The following is a 22,381-nucleotide window of genomic DNA, read 5'->3' as shown; positions in this document are numbered from 1 at the left end:
TCTGCCCTATTACGTCCTCTGGAAGCGCATTCCTGGTGTCCACCACCCGCTGAGAAAAGAAAAACTTCCTAGCATTTGTTTTGAATCTATCCCCTTCCAATTTTTCCGAATGCCCTCTTGTTCTTTTATGTTTTGAAAATTTGAAGAATCTATCTCTCTCTACTTTCTCTATGCCCTTCATGATCTTGTAGGTTTCTATCATGTCTCCTCTGAGTCTCCGCTTTTCCAGGGAGAAGAGCTCCAGCCTCTCCAATCTTTCAGTGTATGAAAGGTTTTCCATGCCCTTAATCATTCGTGTCGCTCTCCTCTGGACCCTCTCAAGTATTAAATATATTGAAAATACGTTTTGTCAATTTCAGTTATGAGCAGGGATTCATCCAGACCAAAAGTACATAAATAAAGCTGACAAACTAAAAATCAAAAAGATGAAAAAGATGAAAAGGAGAAAAATAAACCTCAATTGAGGGTCGTTGGGACTACACAAGTACCCAACCATCCACTCATCATCACGGGTTTATAAAAAACTCCAAAACATGTATAAATAATCAATTCTCACATCTTTCATTCACACAAAATCTTCTTTTTGTTATTTTTCACAGTCTTTTTTATATATAGTTTCAGTTTAAATGTCAAGCAATAAAAATGGCCCGAATCCCAAGCTTAACCACATTAATTGGCGAGGACTACAGCTGAATGTAATCAGTATAAGCAGTAACCCTCTCAAGTATTGCCATATCCTTCTTAAGGTACGGTGACCAATACTGAACACAGTACTCCAGGTGCGGGCGCACCATTGCCCGATACAACGGCAGGATGACTTCTTTTGTTCTGGTCGTAATACCATTTTTAATAATACCCAACATTCTGTTTGCCTTCTTCGCGGCTGCTGTGCATTGCGCCGTTGACTTCATTGTTGTATCCACCAGTACACCCAAATCTCTTTCAAGGTTACTTCCCTCTAATACTAATCCCCCCATTTGGTAGCTGAACATCGGGTTCTTTCTCTCTATATGCATGACCTTGCAATTCCCTACATTGAATTTCATCTGCCATTTATTCGCCCACTCCTCCAGTTTGTTTAGGTCCCTTTGTAGGTCCTCACACTCTTCCGTAGTTCTAACCCTTCTACAGAGTTTAGTGTCGTCCGCAAATTTTATAACTTCACATTTTGTCCCCGTTTCCAGGTCATTAATAAATATATTGAACAGCAGCGGTCCAAGTACAGACCCCTGTGGAACTCTGCTCGTGACTTTCCTCCAGCCCGAGTAGTGACCCTTCACTCCAACCCTCTGTCTCCTGCTTGCCAACCAGTGTTTGATCCATCTGTGTACGTCCCCTTCCACCCCGTGGTTCCATAGCTTCCTAAGTAGCCGCTCATGGGGTACCTTGTCAAATGCCTTTTGGAAGTCAAGGTAAATGATGTCTACAGGTTCCCCTTTGTCCAACTGGCTGTTTACCCCCTCAAAGAAGTGCAGTAAGTTTGTTTGGCACGATCTTCCCTTGCAGAAGCCATGTTGGCTCGCTTTCATCAGCCCATTTTTTTCGATGTGCTCACAGATGCTGTCCTTTATCAGTGCTTCTACCATCTTGCCTGGAACCGATGTCAAACTTACCGGCCTATAGTTTCCCGGGTCTCCTCTTGACCCCTTTTTAAAGATAGGTGTAACATTTGCTATCTTCCAGTCCTCCGGAATCTCTCCAGTTTTCAAGGATAGGTTGCAAACTCGTTGGAGTATTCCCGCTATCTCATTTCTTAGTTCTTTTAGTACCCTAGGGTGGATTCCGTCCGGGCCTGGTCATTTGTCGCTTTTCAATCTATCTATCTGTTGGAGGACATCCTCATGGCTCACCTCTATTGCTGACAGTTTTTCTTCTTGGTCACCATGGAAGATCACGTCGGGTTCCGGTACACTGGATGTGTCCTCGCTTGTGAAGACTGACGAGAAGAATTTGTTTAACCTGTCGGCTACCTCTTTTTGCTCCTTTATCACTCCCTTTTTGTCTCCATCATCCAACGGTCCTACTTCCTCCCTCGCCGGTTTCTTCCCCTTAACATATCTGAAGAATGATTTGAAGTTTTTTGCCTCCCTGGCCAGTCTCTCTTCGTATTCTCTTTTCGCTCTCCTAACCCCTTGATGACATTCTCTTTGGCGTTTCCTGTGTTCATTCCAGTTTTCCCCAGTTTGGTCCTTTTTCCATTTCCGGAATGATTTTTTCTTGTCTCCTATCGCTTTCTTCACCTCATTGTTTATCCATGCGGAGTCTTTTGTTCGGTTTTTTTTTTGCACCCTTTTCTAAATCTGGGGATGTACATATGTTGTGCTTCTTGCACTGTGCCCTTGAATAGAGACCAGGCTTGCTCTACAGTTTCTGTTTTCCTTGAGCTGTTTTTAAGTTTTTTTCTTACCATTGCTCTCATAGCATCATAGTTCCCTTTCTTGAAGTTGAACGTTGTCACTGTGGTTCTCTTCCCTTTTGCTGTACTTACCGTATTTTCACACAGATAACACGCACCCGTGTAAAACGCGCACACGGGTATAGCGCGCAGAAACCACGATTTTATGTACAAAAACTTTTGTATACCGCGCTCACGGGTATACCGCGCATGCAGCCCGACTGTCCTTTCGCCCGCCCCGACTCTCCTCTGGCCACCCCAACTCTCCTTTCGCCCTCCCCGACTCTCCGTGCGCTGTCCCGACTCTCCGTTCACCCTCCCTGACTTTCCGTGCACTGCCCCGACTCTCCGTGCACTGTCCCGACTCTCCGTGCACTGTCCCGACTCTCCGTGCACTGTCCCGACTCTCCGTGCACTGTCCCGACTCTCCGTTCACCCTCCCTGACTTTCCGTGCACTGCCCCGCCTCTCCGTGCGCTGTCCTGACTCTCCGTTCACCCGCCCTGACTCTCCGTGCACTGCCCCGACTCTCCGTGCGCTGTCCCGACTCTCCGTTCACCCGCCCTGACTTTCCGTGCACTGCCCCGACTCTCCGTGCGCTGTCCCGACTCTCCGTGCACTGTCCCGACTCTCCGTGCACTGTCCCGACTCTCCGTTCACCCTCCCTGACTTTCCGTGCACTGCCCCGCCTCTCCGTGCGCTGTCCTGACTCTCCGTTCACCCGCCCTGACTTTCCGTGCACTGCCCCGACTCTCCGTGCGCTGTCCCGACTCTCCGTTCACCCGCCCTGACTTTCCGTGCACTGCCCCGACTCTCCGTGCGCTGTCCCGACTCTCCGATACATCCCCCCCCCCCGGCAGGACCACTCGCACCCCCACCCCGAAGGACCGCCGACTCCCCGACAATATCGGGCCAGAAGGGAGCCCAAACCCTCCTGGCCACGGCGACCCCCTACCCCCACCCTGCACTACATTATGGGCAGGAGGGATCCCAGGCCCTCCTGCCCTCGACGCAAACCCCCCTCCCTCCAATGACCGCCCCCCCCAAGAACCTCCGACCGCCCCCCCAGCCGACCCGCGACCCCCCTGGCCGACCCCCACCCCCTTTCCCCGTACCTTTGGTAGTTGGCCGGACAGACGGGAGCCAAACCCGCCTGTCCGGCAGGCAGCCAATGACGGAATGAGGCCGGATTGGCCCATCCGTCCCAAAGCTCCGCCTACTGGTGGGGCCTAAGGCGCGTGGGCCAATCAGAATAGGCCCTGGAGCCTTAGGTCCCACCTGGGGGCGCGGCCTGAGGCACATGGTCGGGTTGGGCCCATGTGCCTCAGGCCGCGCCCCCAGGTGGGACCTAAGGCTCCAGGGCCTTTTCTGATTGGCCCACGCGCCTTAGGCCCCACCAGTAGGCGGAGCTTTGGGACGGATGGGCCAATCCGGCCTCATTCCATCGTTGGCTGCCTGCCGGACAGGCGGGTTTGGCTCCCGTCTGTCCGGCCAACTACCAAAGGTACGGGGAATGGGGGTGGGGGTGTCGTGGGGGGTCGGCCAGGGGGGTCACGGGTCGGCTGGGGGGGCGGTTGGAGGTTCTTGGGGGGGGCGGTCGTTGGAGGGAGGGGGGTTTGCGTCGAGGGCAGGAGGGCCTGGGATCCCTCCTGCCCGTAATGTAGTGCGGGGTGGGGGTAGGGGGTCACCGTGGCCAGGAGGGTTTGGGCTCCCTCCTGGCCCGATATTGTCGGGGAGTTGGGGAGTCAGCCGGGCAAGAGGGCTTGGGCTCCCTCTTGCTCCGATCGTGGATGCGGGTGCGGGTGGGAGCGCGTGCGAGCGGTCGTTCGGGGTGGGGGTGCGAGCGGTCCTGCTGGGGGGGGTGAATCGGGCGTCGGGCGGGGTGGGAACTATGTAAAAAAAATTTTGTATACCGCGCTCACGCGTATAACGCACGAGGGGTATGCGCGGTAGGTAAAAACGCGTATAACGCACGCGTTATATGCGTGAAAATACGGTACTCCTAATTTGTACTGGATCATGTTGTGATCGCTGTTTCCTAGTGGTCCTACTACTTCCACTTCTTTTGTAGGTCCCCCTATTCCGTTGAGGATTAGGTCAAGAACATAGAAAAACAATAATTGAACATGAAGTTCATCTATTACAATCCCTTATTTGTCAGCTAAAAATTTCTTAAACAGATATGTCTTCAAAATTTTTCTAAAACATGTCAAAGCGGAGAGGAAAGGAGTCTAATTTCTGAAGGGAGGTCATTCCAGATTTTTACCAAGGCAAATGCCATAGAGTGTGAGAGCCTTCCTAAAGTATGAATACCGTTAACATAAGGAAATACTAATTTAAAATTTATGTGTTCCTCTAGTAGAAAAAGGTTGTTGAGAATTAAAAGAAAGAGTAAGTAATGGGGGAAAGATCCCATATAAATTTTTTTTTTGTTTGTTTAAATGTGTTTTATTAAAATTTCAAAAATGTGCAAGCAATGCAAACAAGAAAATACAGCAATATTCTCAAATATGTGCACAATACAGACCCTTCCCCCATCAACCCCCCCAATCCCCTTGTAGAGAAAGCATTTCAAGAGCACATAAAGCAAAAACAAAAACACAGTCACAAGTTCAATAATCTGCTTCTTGCATGAGGAGTAAGAACCATCCAAAAATGTTCCCAAATCTGACAGAAGCGACGGCCAGGTCTCGAATCAAGATCGCAAAAGTACCTGCGTTCTAGAGAGGCCTGCACAATCATCAACGATCTCCATTGGCTATAAGACGGCAGATCACTGGACAACCAGTTAGTCAAAATGGCCTTCTTGCCAAGAAGCATCACTCTAGCCACAAAAGCTGTCAGTCTTTTTGGTTTAAGTGTTGTTATGTTGAAGTATCCAAAAAAGTGCTCACAGTGCTGGAGTCCACCATCGGCCCCATAAAGAAGTACCCATTTAAACATTAGAACACTTGAACTGAAGCCTCCAGTATACCGGTAGCCAATGCAATGCCCTCAGTAATGGAGTAACATGATCATATCTACTCTTACCATGAACCTGTGAAAAGAGTTGCCGCTGAGGCCGATTATTCATGCTGTATTCATGTTTAAAGCATTTCCCTCCTCCCCTTTTTTACAAAACCGTAATGCAGTTTTTAGCGCCAGGCGCAGTGGTAAAAGCTCCGACGCTCACAGGAATTCTATGAGCATCAGAGCTGTTACCGCTGCGGCCAGCACTAAAAACTGTGATATGGTTTTGTAAAAGGGGGGGGGGGTTAATATACTTTACAAAAGTAAATACAAAACCATACCAAATAAGATAACCACAAACAATAAACCAGATATAAATTCCAAAAACTCCTCTCAAGAATCATTTAACACATGACAATCCAATAACTCTCACTTGCTTTCTCCTTCAGAAACCATCATTTATTTATTTATTCAATTTTCTATACTGTTCTCCCAGGAGAGCTCAGAACAGTTTACATGAATTTATTCAGGTACTCAAGCATTTTTCCCCATCTGTTCTGGTGGGCTCACAAGATATCTAATGTACCTGGGGCAATGGGGGGATTAGATGACTTGTACAGGTCACAAGGAGCAGTGTGCGTTTGAATACACAACCTCAGGGTGCTGAGGCTGTAGCTTTAACCACTGTGCCACACTCTTCCCCTATCTTCAAATATATTCTTATACTTCCTAAATAAGGAGGCCCAATTCCACCACAAATTGATATGTACAACACAATTGTTCTTCTAGCAATTTAACTTTTAGAGTTACTGAAACAAAATAATTTAAAAAAAAAACATTTTGTAGCTTTTGGAATAGCCTGAAGAGGCAATGGAACATCAACACAGAAGATGTCTGTGATTCTCCGCCACATATCCTTCCAGTAGTGCTGTCTGATTCACGATTCGAATCAGGTTAATCGATTCGATTCAATTTAAAAAAAAAAAAATCTGCCTACCGATTCGATGATCGACCCTTCCCCCATGCCTTCCTAAAGCAGGAGCGGCAGCGCTGCCTCTTGCTGGCCATCTGCTGCCGCTCCTGCTTGAGGGGGAGGATCAGTCAGAAAGGCCTGCATGTTCCCCCAGCTTCCCCGCTCTTACCTTAAGCTAATGTAGCAGCTTGCAGGATCGCTGGTGCTATAGCGATCTCTGCAGCTGCCCATTGTCCTCAGCAGCACGTTCTCTCTGCTACGGTGCTGCCCCTGCTCTGACGTCAGGGGCAGGATTGCACCAGAGAGAATGTGCCGCTGAGGATGATTAGCAGCTACAGGGATTTTTATAGCACCAGCGATCCTGCAGGCTGCCGTATTAGCTGCTTAAGGTAAAAGCAGGAAAGCTGGGGGAACATGCAGGCTTGTGTGGGGAGCAGGCCTTTGCGGCAGGGAGGAGGAGGAAGAGTGCCTTCGCGGCGGGTCAGGCAGGCCTTTGCGGGGGGAGCAAGCCTTCACAGTGGGGCGGCAGGCCTGTGTAGAGGGAGGAGGAGGAGGAAGAGTGCCTTTGCGGAGGGGAGGGTTGACAGGCCTTCGTGGCAGGGAGGCAAGCTTGTGCAGAGGGAGGAGGAGGAAGGAATAAGAGAGGGGATGGGAGATGCCAGACCTGGGATGAAGTGAAGGGAAGAGAGAGACCAAACCAAAAAGAGGGGGAGGAAAGCAGAGGGGAGGTGCTGGACTAATGGAGAGAGAAATGCAAGACCACAAGGAGAATAGTACAAGAGGGACAGATACTGCTCCAAAGTAGGTGGGCAGGGTGCAGGATGGCAGGAGAGATAGTAGAAGAAGGCCTGTACCTGGGGAAGGGGATACAGGAGGTAAGGAAGAGAGAAAGAAGAAGCTGGATATGGGGAGAGACATGAAACAGAGATAAGATGCTGGGCATGGAGGGAGCATAGGAACAGGGACACAAGGGGGACACTACTGGAGAGGGGAATAGGGACAGGGACACAGAAGAGAGATGCTGGATGAAAGGGTAGTTGAGAAAATGAGAGATGATGGATCTGTGGATGGTGGGGTCTATTGCTGCAGATGCGGGGGAATGGAGATGAAAAAAAAGGAAAGATGCCAGACCTCTGGGGGAGGAAAGGGAAACAGAAGGGGAGGACAGAGATGGAAGATGGATGGTTAGCAAGGAGAAATAAGAAAGAAGGAGAGCCTGATCAGAAGACAACCAGAGCCTGGGACCGACATGATTTAAAAAATGACCATACAACAAAAGGTAGGAAAAATAATTTTATTTTCTGTTTTGTGATTACAATGTCAGATTTTATATGTGTATCTTTCCAGAGCTGGTGTTAGGCCGCGAACGTGAACTAGGATTTAACAGAGAGAGGAAAAGTATTTTTTGTTTGTTTATTTTGTTTACACCACAGCGCTAGTGTGAGTAGGAGAGGGCAAAGGGGGTGAAGAAGCTATAAAATAAACCCACAAGGATGTTTGGAAAAAACCCACTCAATTAGGCAGGAAAATTGAATCAAATCATCGATTCAATAGGCTGAATCGAATCAAAATTTTTTTTCCTGAATTAGGCAGCACTACCTTCCAGTATACTTGTACATTAGGGCTTTCATACTCCATGGGGCCATTTTCCAAAAAGAGCCAACAAAGGGGCAGGTGGACGTTTGACTCACCAAACCCTTCCAATTCTCTATTTTTGAAACCTGTGCTGTCTTAGATCTTGTAGCCCAGTGGTTCCCTACCATGTCCTTGAAGGACCACCAGACCAATCGGGTTTTCAGGATAGCCCTAATGAATATGCATGGAGCAGATTTGCATGCCTCTCACTTCCATTATATGCAAATCTCTCTCATGCATATTTATTAGGGCTAGCCTGAAAACCTGATTGGCCTGGTGGTCCTCCAGGACAGGGTTGGGAACCACTGTTGTAGCCCATTCGATTCCAAGTACTTCACTATTCTTTCCTTCAACAGAGCTGCCTTTATCTTTACAACCAGCAAAATGAGGCTCACCGGCCTATAGTTTCCAACTTCTCTGTTCCCACTTTTGTGTAGAGGGACCACATTTGTTTTTCTCCAATCCCAAGGAACTTCTCCTGTCTTCAAGGATTTACTGAACAAATCCACAAGAGGTTCCGCAAGAAAGTCTCCAAGTTCCCTCAATGCCTTGGAGTGGATTTCGTCCATTCCAATGGCTCTGTTCATGTTTAGTTTTTTCAGTTGTTCATAAACACTTCCTTCTGTGAATGGTGTGTTATCTACTCCACTTCCATATATACACTTGCTAGCCAACCATGGTCCTTCTCCAGACTTTTCTTCCATGAACAAAGAACAGAATTGTTTAGAATGTCCACTTTTTCCTCATCACTAATTCTCAACATCTTTTAGTCTAACTTTCAGCCATATATCTAATATCCTGAAGTATTCCTTCTACAAACTAAGAATAATATACAGGCAGTCCCAGAGTTACAGATGCCTAATTTAAGTACAACTCGTACTTAAGAATGTAGTAGTAGCTTCATTTTATTTCAGTGAGCAGTATTTCCAGTGGCATAGACTCCTACACTTCTCCTGCAATAGATTTAGGAACGATGGATGGCCACATTAAGAACAGTGTGTAATTGTGCATGCTCTACCATAGAGGGAAAACTGGTAGAGGCAGTTGATCCTTTTGTCAGCTGGGAGCAAAGTAAGCAGCAAGAATCTTAAAATCTATATGTTCCGAGTTACATATAAATATGACTTAAGAACAGGGATATTCCAGTGATCACTTATCTACTTAATGTGTTCCTTGACTCTTAATTCACTCATTAGTAATCACAGAATTAGATTACTGCAATGCCTTCTTTAATGTTACAAACTACTAATAGCTGATGTCTTCAACTTCTTAGAAGTACAACTCATAATGGGCTCAAAAAATGTGATCCTGCATGAAGAACATTGGCTATCACATAGAATCACACAGAAAGCTTTGACTTTAGTCCATTATTCAGGGTATCCCATCTCCTAACATACCTTATATCCTTATGAGAAATCTGTCTAGAAATACTATCTTTTTGACACCTTACACTAGGTGAGATCAGAACCAAAATAGTTAGTGTGTGAGGTCCTACCTTCCGGAATGACCTTCCACACACATCCTTCGATTTGAAAGGTCCTCTCAGAAATTGAAGTCTGAGCAGAAGGACCTTTCTCTTTCAGAATGCTTTCTGCAAATAGTTTCTTCCTGTTGCCCTTAGCTCTTCGAATTGGGGCTCAGCACAACTGAGATTTGCTATCTTTTTCTCTGTTATTGTGATTATATTTCTACAATATTTTTCTATTATTTATTCTCTACCTTATGTGATAATTTAATATTAATTGTGTATTGCTCAGAAAAGTTTCAAATGGGTAGTATAACAAAAAAAAAAAAAAAAAAAAATCCCCAATAAACTCGGAAGCTAATTTGTAATTTCTGTTTATGACATTGCATTCCCATCAGTGTTGTAAGCCACTCTAGATGATGCAATGGGACCAAAAAGATGGAGTATGAGATTACATAAAGAATAAAGATATACTACTTGGGATCTGGGTTGGATTTTCCCACCAAAATTCAAATTTGTGACCAACTGACATTGCCACCAAAATTCAAATTGGTGACCAACAGGCAGCCCTGTTCCCAATCGGGTCAGTGCAACCACTATTTACAAAGGCAAACTGCAGACCTCACAGCCTACCCTGAAGAAAGCCACAGCATAGTGGCTGAAACATCAGTTTCTACCTGACAAGACACAGCGAGACCCGGAAACCTGCAACAAGCACAATGTCAGCTGCAGAAGCCCTGAGAGAACAGAGTTAAAGTGTCAAGCTATATGATTCTATAGAAATACAAATCAACTTTTCCTTCCATACAAATAATTTAGACCTACCCCTATAAATATCCTATTGAAATTTTAAAAGTCTAGTAATTAATTTGCAATGCTACAATCTTTTATGAAACATTCACAAAATACTGCATACACAGAACACAGCGTTGAAACTATTTTTGTTATCACCGGGATCTTCAGACTGCCGCTAGAGTAGCATAGCTCAAAGTGGCTGCAATCCTCATTGATCCTGTTTGCACTATCGCTACTTATTGTCAGGAACTGTATTATTGGTGATTATTCATTTTTTGTGCTTTATTATATAGAAGTAATTACACTTCTCTCTCCGTATTCGCGGTTTCAGTAATCGCGGTTTCGATTATTCATGGTTTTTAGCTTGCTGGATCCTCCCCCCAAATTACATCAGCTTGCATAGAGAAATCACTGATTCCAAGCATTTACAGATAAAATCTCCGATTCCCAGCACTTTCTTCACTGTATTTTGCCTCTCCTTCAGAACAGGCCAGGTCTCCCACCATGTTATTCGCGGTTTCACCATATTCACAATGGTTTTTAATAGAAAACAGCGAAGAACATATGAAAAAGTTATTTGCATTTTTTCTGTATTTGCGTCCCCTATCACAGCGAATACGGAGGGAAAAGTGAAAAAAAAACATAGCTTTGTTGTCAACACATCCCCCTCACCAACACGTTTCATATACGTCTTCAGAGTCGGGGAAGACACATAAAAGCTAGCACTCTTGCTCTGCCTTTCAGTCTGTCGCCATTAGACCAAAATGGCGTCAGATTGCAAAGGCAGAGCAAGAGTGGATAAAGGGGTGATAAAGGGGATGGAACTCCTCTCATATGAGGAAAGTCCAAAAAGGTTAGGGCTCTTCAGCTTGGAAAAGAGACAGCTGAGGGGAGATATTATTGAAGTCTACAAAATCCTGAGTGGAGTATAATGGTACAAGTGGATTGATTTTTCACTCTTGTCAAAAATGACAAAGACTAGGGGACACTCAATGAAATTGCAGGGAAATACTTTTAAAAACAATAGGAGGAAATACTTTTTTCAATGGGTGAATAGCAGTGGCGTACCTAGCATATGTGACACCCGGGGCCTATCATTTTTTTGGCACCCCTCCCCCCATCTGTACAAAAAACATGATTTTTAGTAACAATCCACACATCTCACATGAGTACCTAGGAAAAGGCAGCATCTTACATATTGCAGTGAGCAGTACATCAATACACCCATTGTAAAACTAAACAAGCCAGACCAGCACAGATCAATCCTACACCGTCAATCCTAACAGAAAACCATCTTTCGAACACACAGAACACAGAAAACACCTTCGCCTACTATGGAATATGTAATCACAAACTAACCCCTCCCTCTTTTACAAAACTGTAGTGTGGATTTTAGCCATAGTGGTAACAGCTCTGATGCTCATAGAATTCTGGGCATCAGAGCTGCTACCACCATGGCTGGCACTAAAAAACGCTCCACAGTTTTGTAAAATATAAATACACAAAGGTTAAATTGAACCAGCAAGAAGCTGGACTCTGCATACAATGCAACACCACAGAAACAGTGACACATTTCTCCTAAAACAATAAATAAATAGAAAATTGTTTTTCTACCTTTGTCTTCTCTGGTTTCTTCTTTCCTCATCTTCTTGTTACTGTCTTCCTTCCATCCATTGTCTGCCATCTCTCTGCCCCTATATGGCATCTTCTCTCCTTCAATGCTCCTTCCAGAAACTGTATGCCTCCCCCTTCCATCTCTCCTTTCACCCCCATTGGTCTGGCATCTCTCTCCTCTCCTTCCCACTCCCACACCTCTCTTCTGCAATCCCTTTCTTCCCTCATTTTCCTTTTCAATTTATTTTCTGCATCCATCTAGATTACGTTCTTACTACCCTCTCAATTTCCTTTTTTACTGTCTACCTACAGCTCGCCACCTCTTTCCCTCACCCCCTCCAGTATTTCCCTAACTCAATCCTTTTCCCCCATCATATGCCCTCCTTTTATTTATCCCCTCCTTCCATCATCTGCCCTCTTCTCTCTCCCCACTTCCATCATCTGCCCCTTCTCTCTCTTTCCCCCCACTTCCATCATCTGCCCTCTTCTCTCTCCTTCTCTCCACTTCCATCATCTGCCCCTTCTCTCTCTTCACCCCTCCTTCCATCATTTGCCCTCTTCTCTCTCCCCAGTTCCATCATCTGCCCCTTCTCCCCACTTCCATCATCTGCCCCTTCTCTTTCTTTCCCCCACTTCCATCAGCATCTGCCCCCTTTCGCTCCCTACAACCCAATTCTATGCAGTATCGTTCCCCCTTATGTCTCTTTCCCTGCAATTCCTTCAGCATCTGCCCCTTTCTCTCCCTCCACCACACATCCATACCACCCTGACCCCCTTTGTCACCCTTCAGCATGATTCCATATCACCCTGACCCCCCTTTGTCACCCTTCAGCGTGATTCCATAGCACCCTGACCCCCTTTTGTCACCCTTAACCATGTTTCCATAGCACCCTCACCTCCCTTTGTCACCCTTCAGCGTGATTCCATAGCACCCTGACCTACTTTGTCACCTTTACCATGTTTCCATAGCACCCTGACCAGTGTTCCCGCTAAGGTGCGTTGGCCTGCGCGCGCGCACAAAATATTACATCGCAGCGCAAAGTTTCTCTTCACAGCGCACACACGCGTCGCAAAGGTAAGGGGAGGTAAGGTAAGGGGACGCATTGGGGGGATTGCACTTCCCCACAATTGGCATGCTTCGGTTCCTCTTCTTCCTTCCTTCCTCCCCCCCCCCCCCCCCGCGGGACCCTGCGGCACCATCAACTCTTACTCCCTCTAATGTCGGCCCTGCAGCTCCAGACTTCCTCGCACCTTCTCCCCTCCCCCTTTGGATCGCTATTATTTTAAATGTTATAGCCGCGGAGCTGTATCCATCAGTGGAGATGTCTAACCTCGGCCTGCCCCGGAACTCTTACTGCAACAGTGACTTCCTGTTCCTGCCTAGACGGGCGGCTGCTGCAGTAAGAGTTCCGGGGCAGGCCGAGGTTAGACATCTCCACTGATGGATACAGCTCCGCGGCTATAACATTTAAAATAATAGCGATCCAAAGGGGGAGGGGAGAAGGTGCGAGGAAGTCTGGAGCTGCAGGGCCGACATTAGAGGGAGTAAGAGTTGATGGTGCCGCAGGGTCCCGCGGGGGGGGGGGGGGGGGGAGGAAGGAAGGAAGAAGAGGAACCGAAGCATGGCAATTGTGGGGAAGTGCAGAGCTGCAGGGAAGAGTGTTGCGGTACGCAGCTGGAGGGAGAAGGAAGATGAGGGAGGGAATTAAAGGAGATGCCAGGGCTTGGAGCATAGGAGGAAGGTATGCCAGTCTAAGGGAAAAGGAAGGGGGAGATGTGAGAGCATGGAGGGGGAACGAAAGATGGAAGAAAAGGAAAGGAGAGAGATGCCAGAGAATCAGGGAAGGGGAGATACCAGACTATGAGGAGAGGTGTGGGAGAGGGAAGGCGAGGAGAGAGATGCCAGACCAATGGGGTGAAAGGAGAGATGGAAGGGGGAGGCATACAGTTTCTGGAAGGGGCATAGAAGGAGAGAAGATGCCATATAGGGGAAGAGAGACGGCAGACAGTGAATGGAAGGAAGAGAGTTACAAGAAGATGAGGAAAGGAGAAACCACAGAAGACAAAGGTAGAAAAAAATTTCTATTTATTTATTGCTTTAGGAGACATGTGTCACTGTTTCTGTGAAGCATTGTATGCAGAGTCCAGCTTCTTGCTGGTTCAATTTAACCTTTGTCTATGTATTTTTATTTTATCCCCCCTTTTACAAAACTGTGAAGCGTTTTTAGCACCAGCCTTGGTGGTAGCAGCTCTGATGCTCAGAATTTTATGAGCATCAGAGCTGTTACCTCCGTAGCTAAAATCCACACTACAGTTTTGTAAAAGAGGGAGGGGTTAGTTTGTGATTACATATTCCTTACTAGGCGAAGGTGTTTTCTGTGTTCTGTGTGTTCGAAAGACATGGTTTTCTGTTAGGATTGACGGTGTAGGATTGATCTGTGCTGGTCTGGCTTGTTTAGTTTTACAATGGGTGTATTGATGTACTGCTCACTGCAATATGTAAGATGCTGCCTTTTCCTAGGTACTCATGTGTGACGTGTGGTTTGTTACTAAAAATCATGTTTTTCTTACAGATGGGGGGGGTGCCAAAAAATGATGGGCCCCGGATGTTACATATGCTAGGTACGCCACTGTATGTAAAGATACCAGAAAGCTGGCGTAGCAAAAACTTCTAAGTTTTGAGTATTTAACCCTCCCACAATCTCACGGGCACTCGTTTCAAGTTTATTGAGATTTTGATTTAAACGCAATATCAAATATTTTCAATGCATATAACAAAAATAAATTTGGGGAAATAAATAAAACCATTTGAACCAGTGTTCCCGCTAAGCTGCGCTGGCGTGCGCTGGCGCACAAAATATTACATCGCAGCGCACACGTTTCTCGTCACAGCGCACGATCGGAAGAGGCGTACGGCAGATGGCAGGGCGGCGAGAGGAGAATCGGGCGAGTTGGCTCATAACTTGCTGGCGCCCGATATTTTTGGCTCACGGTGAAAAAAGTTTGCTCACAACACCCGCCCGCTTAGAGGGAACACTGACCCTGACCCCCCCCTTTGTCACCCTTTACCATGTTTCCATAGCACCCTGACCCCCTTTTGTCACCCTTAACCATGTTTCCATAGCACCCTGAACCCCCTTTGTCACCCTCCACACCCCTTCATGCCACCCTGACCTCCTTTCTTTCTCCGTCCCAAAGATCCCGTGATGACTGCTTCTGCTCCGATGGAAGAGGTAAGTGACGTCGGAGGGGGCTGGGCCGGCAGACGCAGTTATTTGCGGCAAGATCCCGCGATGACTACGGCTGCCGGTCCCCCACCCCCCCCGACGTCACTTACCTCTTCCCAGTCATCGCGGGACTTTCTTCTCTTCAGCGCGGCTGCCGACTCTGCTCTAAGTAGGGCAGCCGCGCTGAAATGCGATTTGAAGCAGCGTGGGAGGTTCTGGATCCAGCCGGCTGTGCACCCCCTTGGAGTGTGCACCTGGGGCGGACCTCCCCACTCCCCCGCCCCCCCATTGGTACGCCACTGGAAAATAGTTAAGCTCTGGAACGCGTTGCCAGAGGTTGTGGTAAAAGCGGATAGCATAGCTGATTTTAAGTTCTTAAGACATGAGGGAAGCCTCTGCTTGTCCTGGATCGGTAGCATGGAAATTTGCTACTCTGGGTTTTGGACAGGTACTAGTGACTTGGATTGGCCACCATGAGAACGGGCTACTGGACTTGATGGACCATTGGTCTGACCCAGTAAGGCTATTCTTATGTTCTTACTTCTATATAATATAATAAAGCACAAAAAAATGAATATCGCCAATGATATACTTCCAGACAATAAGTAGTGATAGTGCAAACGGGATCAATGAGGATCGCAGCTACGTTGAGTTATGTTACTCTAGTGGCAGTCTGAAGATCCCAGTGATAACAAAAATAGTTTCAACGCTCTGTTGTGTGTATGCAGTATTTTGTGAATGTTTCATAAAAGGATTGTAGCACTGATTAATAACAATAATAATAGTTTATTTTTATATACCGCCATACCCGGAAGTTCTAGGCGGTTCACAGCAATCGAGCGTAATACATACAATACAAATCATCTAAGATTTGGCAAGTTGAATGCATACAATATAGGAAAAAAATACAAACAGTTTAAAATAGGATAAAAAATATTAAGTTAAACAATAATATACATTAAGAACCCAGCCTGTTAAATAGTTGAGACTTGTCGATCATCATGGTACAACCATAGGGCTCCTTTTACTAAGGTGCGCTAGCAGTTTTGGCATGCGCTACAACGCCACACGCGCTAAACGCTAACGCCTCCATAGAGCTTGCGTTAGTATTTTTCATTTAGCGCGTGGTTTGCGCACGCTCTTTTCCGCTAGCGTTAGTAAAAGGAGCCCATAGTGATTCATTTGAGCATTGAGTGCCAATCTTCCAAAATCCACTGTCCTCCATTATAAAGGGATACTTTCTGAGCTGCTGCTGCGAGTTTTACACGAATGCCATGGAAAAAGCCAGTGGAGCTGGGCCTGTGGCACAGAACCCTGAAGGTGCACAATGTATAGACAGGAGAGATGGAATTATAGTTTGCTGGGGTCAGCATATTTTGTTCCTGCTACTTATTCACAAGATACAGGAAAGGACAAGGAGAGGGGCTGTGGGTGATGCATTTGCAATACACAGCGTCCTTGTTTTCCCACTAAGGCACTGCAGAGTAGAAATTGTCCATTCACTGCACATCACACTCCTCTGCACTTCAGTGTTAATGGTATGCTGGCAGTCTTGAAGCTGGGACGCTACAAGTGCACTGCATGGCCTGCCAAAGCTGCTTCCACGCTGTGCCTTTCTAGGATGCATGACGAGGGACTTGCAACACGGGTCCACGAGAGCCACAACAACTCTGGCATTCAGAGTAGCCAAGCTCTCTGCAAATCTGCCTGGCTCCGGGACCCCCGTCTATGCAAATAACATCAGAAGGCTATTCCTTGTGGATTAAAAAAATAAAAAAAAAAACTACCCCAAAACCCAGACCTGCTGCTAGCTGCTTTTACTGAGAACAGCTTCTTAAAGATTCCCCTTTGTGAAGTTTAAAGAAAGAAAATATTACAAGTCAGTATAATTACTGTACAGAGTGGACTGCAGTCATCAAATCTTACCCAGTACCTGAAAAGGAAGGCATGTTTGTAATTGTCTTGCAAATTGCAATTCATTTGAAAATCCAGCAGATTCATTGAATTCTCTTTAAAGTGCAAGAAATTCTTTACACGTTATTCCACAGAACTGCTGAATACAGAAAAGGGGATTAGGTTAGTTTTTCCCTCTGCTTCAGAGCAGCATTCAGGAAGCCACTGCAGCCTGGCAGAACCATGGCTGAAGGTACATAAGGAGCCAAGTTTTCAACATGATTGAGGTGTTCAACCCAATGAAAATTACCCCTTCATGCACACAGGCAATACTGGGTTTGCCCAAATATTCGTAGAGCTGGCCCCTATGTGAAGATTATTTTTTTTTTTTTTTTGCTCCATTTTGCAGTACTTTCTTTAGGTGACAGCTACCCTGACATCCGCAGTCCAAATTTATTTAAAAAGAACCCCCCCCCCAAAAAAAAAAAACCAAACAGGAGGCCAGGCCGACGGACCCTTTTTCACTCCTAGGTTGAAAAAGTTGTCCTAGGTTTGTTTCCTCACCGCTTCTCGACTCTCCCAAGGAAAGCCCTGCAAAGTCTGTTCAAATGTAGCAACAGGGGAGGCAAAGAGCAGTTGACAGGCTTTTCCGCCGACTTGCTCAGCCTCCTCTCGCTCACTTTACACTGGAGCCAAAGATAAAAACCGCAAGGAGAGAGAAAGAAAAAAAAAAAAAAAAAAGAAGGAAGAGGCATATTTTTTTTTTTTTTTTTAAACAATCTGCAGTTGCTCATTTTTTGCTCCCGGCGCAACGTATGTGCAAAACTGTGGGAGAACAGTGCAGGGAAAGTCTGCATTTTAACAGCTTCAATTCCCCCCCCTCCCCCGAAATAGCATGAAAAGCACGGGATGGGCAACTCAAAAGCTGTCTGCTTTAGTGAGAGAGCCGCTTCCCAAGCGGCCAGCACAACTGAGAAACTCCAGGTCTAGAGCGCGAGCTGCCGAAACCCCACCAAACGAAACGAAAGACAGCTGCACCTACCTCGACCATTAAACAAGACATTTAACCATAGTGGCAGGTCGGTGAGCTGGGAACGCCGTGAAACCTCGGAGCCGTGCCACTGGATCATGAAGACTCGTGCTGCAGGACCCAGCGCTAGAATCAGAGGAAGTGCCACGGGGGGGAGATTGCAGCGCCCCTAAGAGGCAGAGGTGGCTGGGAGGCCGGCGCGGCCACGGCAGCTCCAGGTGGGGGGGGGGGGGGGGGGCTGCTCCACCGCTGACTGGCGGGCCCGGCTGCACTGCGCACAAACGCTCGCGCGCGCACCGACACAGCCGCTGCTGCTGCTGCAGCTTCTTCTTTTCGTATTGTTTATGTTTCCTCATTTCGATTGTGACGTCAAAGGGTCTCTCTCCCCCGCACGCATGTGCTATTCATTTTTTTAAAGGACTACCCGCGCGAGAAATGTGCCAGTGACTTTGAGGTAACAGACTAGCCTGGAAGGAAGACTCGGCGGAGCAAGCATGTGCACACCAGTGGAGTACCGTGAATGTTAACTATTGTCTCCCACCCCTCATGAGTTCGGCTTCTTCCGTGCACTGTAGGTGGTTTTAAGACAATCTTTTCCTGCTCTTCATGTTCCTTAAAAAAGTGCTATATTTTCCCTTCTTCTATAAGCACCTAGTTCTTTGTGCAGTATTTTTGGAGGAGTGTGTGGTGCAGTGGTTGGATCTACAGCCTCAGCACCCTGGGGTTGTGGGTTCAAACCCCGCGCTGTTCCTTGTGACCCTGGGCAAGTCACTCAGTCCTCCATAGCCCCTGGTACGTTAGATAGATTGTGAGCCCACCGGGACAGAGAGGGAAAATGCTTGAGTACCTGATTGTAAAACCGCTTAGATAACCTTGATAGGCGGTATATAAAATCCTAATAAACTTGAAACTTGATTCTTATCCCTTCCTGCACTCAGAACAAACCCCCTCACTGCAAATCTCTCCCCTTTGTGCATTTCTTTGGTTTTGGCAAGCATGCCCGCATACAACAATGTGCATTACAGAGTGTGTTCAGCATGGGTGGAATAAATGACGCATTAACTTAAAGAGACACTAGCTTATTAAATAAGCCTTTTTGAAAAACTCGCTATAAAGGATACATCTTATCACCTACCATCTGAATTACTTTTTAGCATTTTAAGTTTTTGAACTTATAGCATTTAAAATTGTATCGTTGCATGAGATTAGCAAATTCGAGTACCTAAAACAAACGAGACTTAAAAACCTAAAATTCATACACCAGAGGAAAAACCTGCAAAAAGTTCAAGAGGCCGAAAATAATGCAAAAGATCAAGCTTTCCTTGGAAGCTTAGCCTTCACACAATAGCATGAGTACCTACAATGTAGCATCAGTCCATCAATCTGTTCATCCATGTGCAAACAGATTTGCAGGGAGTAGAAAATTAAAAATGAGCAAGGGACTGGTAAGCTAGAGTGGCAGGGTGCCCAGGTCCCACCACAAGATGGGAAGGAGCCTATCCAAGCTGTGAAAAGAGCAGCAGGGTGGCAGAGAGGCTGGACTTTGATGCCAGAAAGGGATTTGATCTACTGAAACAATCAAAGCGGTTTATATATCTTATACACAGGGGATGCAATGTCCTCTTGCACCGAGGATGTGTCTCCAGGGGCTTCTGCCCAGGAGGGAAAAGTTAGGACAGCGGTTATAGTTGGTGATTAAATTATTAGGCATGTAGTTTCTGGGTGGCAGGTGGGCGTGAGGATCGCCTGGTCACTTGCCTGCCTGGTGCGAAGGTGGTGGACCTCACGCATCACATAGATAGGATTTTAGATGGTGCTGGGGAGGAGCCAGCTGTCCTGGTACATGTAGGTACCAATGACATAGGAAAATGTGGGAGGGAGGTTCTGGAAGCCAAATTTAGGCTCTTAGGTAGAAAGCTGAAATCCAGATCCTCCAGGGTTGCATTTTCAGAAATGCTTCCAGTTCCATGTGCAGGACCCAAGATGCAGGTAGAGCTCCAAAATGCATGGTTGAGATGATGGTGCAGGGATGAGGGATTTAGATTTGTTAGGAACTGGGCAACCTTCTGGGAAAGGGGGAGCTTGTTCTGAAACTATGGACCCCGCCTTAACTGGGATAGAACCAGGCTGCTGGCACTAACATTTACAAAGGAGATAGAACAGTTTTTAAATTGAGATGTGGGGGAAAGCCGACAGTCGCCCAGGAGCGGATGGTTCGGTGTGAGGTATCCTTGGAGGATACTATTGAAACAGGATATTTATGGAGTCCTGGTAGAGAGGTTCCAATAATGGTGAAAGAAAGCCAGGAGGGTTTAAGAGGAAGGCAGAGTGAAAGACTCAAATTTTCCATCTTCTCAGCATGCTGTAGTTGCAAGGAAAAAACACAATTTGAAGTGTCTGTATACAAATGCTAGAAGCCTAAAAAATAAAATAGGAGAGTTAGAATATATAGCACTGAATGATGAGATAGATATAATAGGCATCTAGGAGACCTGGTGAAAGGAGGACAATCAATTGGATACTTTGTTACCTGGGTATAAATTATATTGCAAGGATAGAGTAAATCAAATTGGAGGGGAGGTTGCACTATATGTTAAAGAGGGGATTGAATCAAATAAAATAAACATTCTGCATGACATAGATAGCAGTGTGGAATCCTTATGGATAGAAATTCCATGTGTGAAGGGAAGGAATATAAAGAAGGTAGGGACAAAATGAGCAGGCAGATGAAGAAATGTTTTTAGAGATTAGGAAAGCTGGAGAAATGAGCAACACTATAATAATGGGTGATTTCAATTACGCACTCACTAAAAAAGAGGACATACCATAATTTTCGCTCCATAAGATGCACTTTCTCCCCCCAAAAAAGTGGGCGGAAATAAGTGTGCATCTTATGAAGTGAATATACAAAAAAACCCTGCGATACCTTTAAATGTTGGAGGTCGGTGGACAGCTGCTTGTCGGGGCCCGCAGCTCACAAGCGTGCTAATGCCTGGGCCCAGACACTTCCCTAATTGGGCCAGTGCTTCGCAGGGCTGCTTCAGAGGTTATAGTCTTTCTGCCATCCAGACGAGGTCGGGTCTGTCTGTTCACCTGTGTTTGGTGTGTGGTCTGAATAGACGGTCCCAACTTCTCATCTGGATGGCAAAAAGACTATAACCTCTGAAGCAGCAGTGTCAAACGGAGATTTCCCTGTCGGGATCGCGCTAAGAGCAACTGATGAGCCAGCGGGAAGCGATTCACTCTGCAGTTTCCTCATCGTTAGAAGGGAGCAACCTGAGCACGGAAGGAGATGCCAGAGAGCTGGGAATCAGTATGGGAGCAGATTCTGCGCTTCCCATGGAGCTCGAAGGTGCTGTGGGGGGAGTAGAGGAGCAGCCCCGAGAAAGCTCCAGGACTGAGACTTGGGACCATCGGCAGGATACTGGTGAGCAGCTCCTTACACCTTTGACTAAATCCTCCCATGTTACATTAGACTCCATCTGGGACACTATAGCATGCTTGGAAAAGATTTTCTTGGGTATCAAGTTATTGGATAATTCCTTGCAAGACTGCAAAACACGTATTGTCATCCAGGAGGCAAATGATTTTGAGATTGAGAAAGGTCTGGATGAAGCCCAACATGATCTTAGAGAGATAAAATCTAATACCTTGATTTTTACTCAAGGGTGTGCTGGATTGAGAAGTAAAGTGGAAAAAAAAATGGAGAATTTTCCCGTAGGTTGAATCTGCGTTTTGTTAACTTTCCTCAATCCAAGAATGAACTACTTAAGAAATATCTGATGGAAGTTCTAGGGGTTCCAAAGGAAGCTGTACCCCCGTTCTCTCGAGTCTATTTTTTGCCAGGGAAAAAACGACAGGCTCATGTCTGGGAAGACCTCTCTATGGACAGTTTGAATATCACTCAAATGTTGGAAACATCGTTAGAAGAGGAGTGTGTAAGAATTACTCTCCTAGTTACATTTGTATTTGAGTCTGATAAGGACTGGGTGATGAGATTGTTTTTTCGTAACTCTGATAAATTGTTTTTGGGAGGATAAATATATTAATTCCTATTGGTAGGACAGGTAAGTGACTGACCTTGACCAGTTGCTTTTTTTGGATCTCTAAAAGTGATTGCTTTTTTTGTGCATCGTGAAGCCATGTTAGAGCATCAATCGCTTTGCTAGTGTACATGGCAATTCAATATTAATGACTTTATTTGCATGACCAGATCAGAGAATGTTGTGATACAGTTGAGAGGATGGTCATCTCTCCCACAGCAAATGAAAAATCCAACAGGAACTGCAGCAAAGCAAAAAAAACAAAAACAACTGCAGGCTATGTACAAGATGCAGGCACTGTTTATTTCAAATTTTAATGGTATATACAACCTTATTACCAAACCAAGGACCTGACACGGTCCG

The 22,381-nt window shown here is 46.2% G+C and overlaps 1 protein-coding gene across 2 annotated transcripts in view; it reads right to left on the bottom strand.

The window, feature by feature from the left end:
* The window catches only part of PDE7B (phosphodiesterase 7B), a 500,590-nt gene extending 482,368 nt beyond the window's left edge, over positions 1 to 18,222 (bottom strand). For both annotated transcript variants that reach the window (XM_033938169.1, XM_033938172.1), the window contains exon 1: positions 17,988 to 18,222. In XM_033938169.1, coding sequence (XP_033794060.1) covers positions 17,988 to 18,008 — 21 coding nt within the window. In that variant the 5' untranslated portion in view covers positions 18,009 to 18,222. The remainder of the gene's footprint in view (positions 1 to 17,987) is intronic.
* Between the last annotated feature and the right edge of the window lie 4,159 nt (positions 18,223 to 22,381).

The sequence above is a fragment of the Geotrypetes seraphini genome, chromosome 3 (assembly GCF_902459505.1).
Source record: "Geotrypetes seraphini chromosome 3, aGeoSer1.1, whole genome shotgun sequence".
Classification (NCBI taxonomy): domain Eukaryota; kingdom Metazoa; phylum Chordata; class Amphibia; order Gymnophiona; family Dermophiidae; genus Geotrypetes; species Geotrypetes seraphini.
The sequence above is the reverse complement of the archived record's forward strand: the minus strand, read 5'-3'. Positions and strand labels throughout refer to the sequence as shown.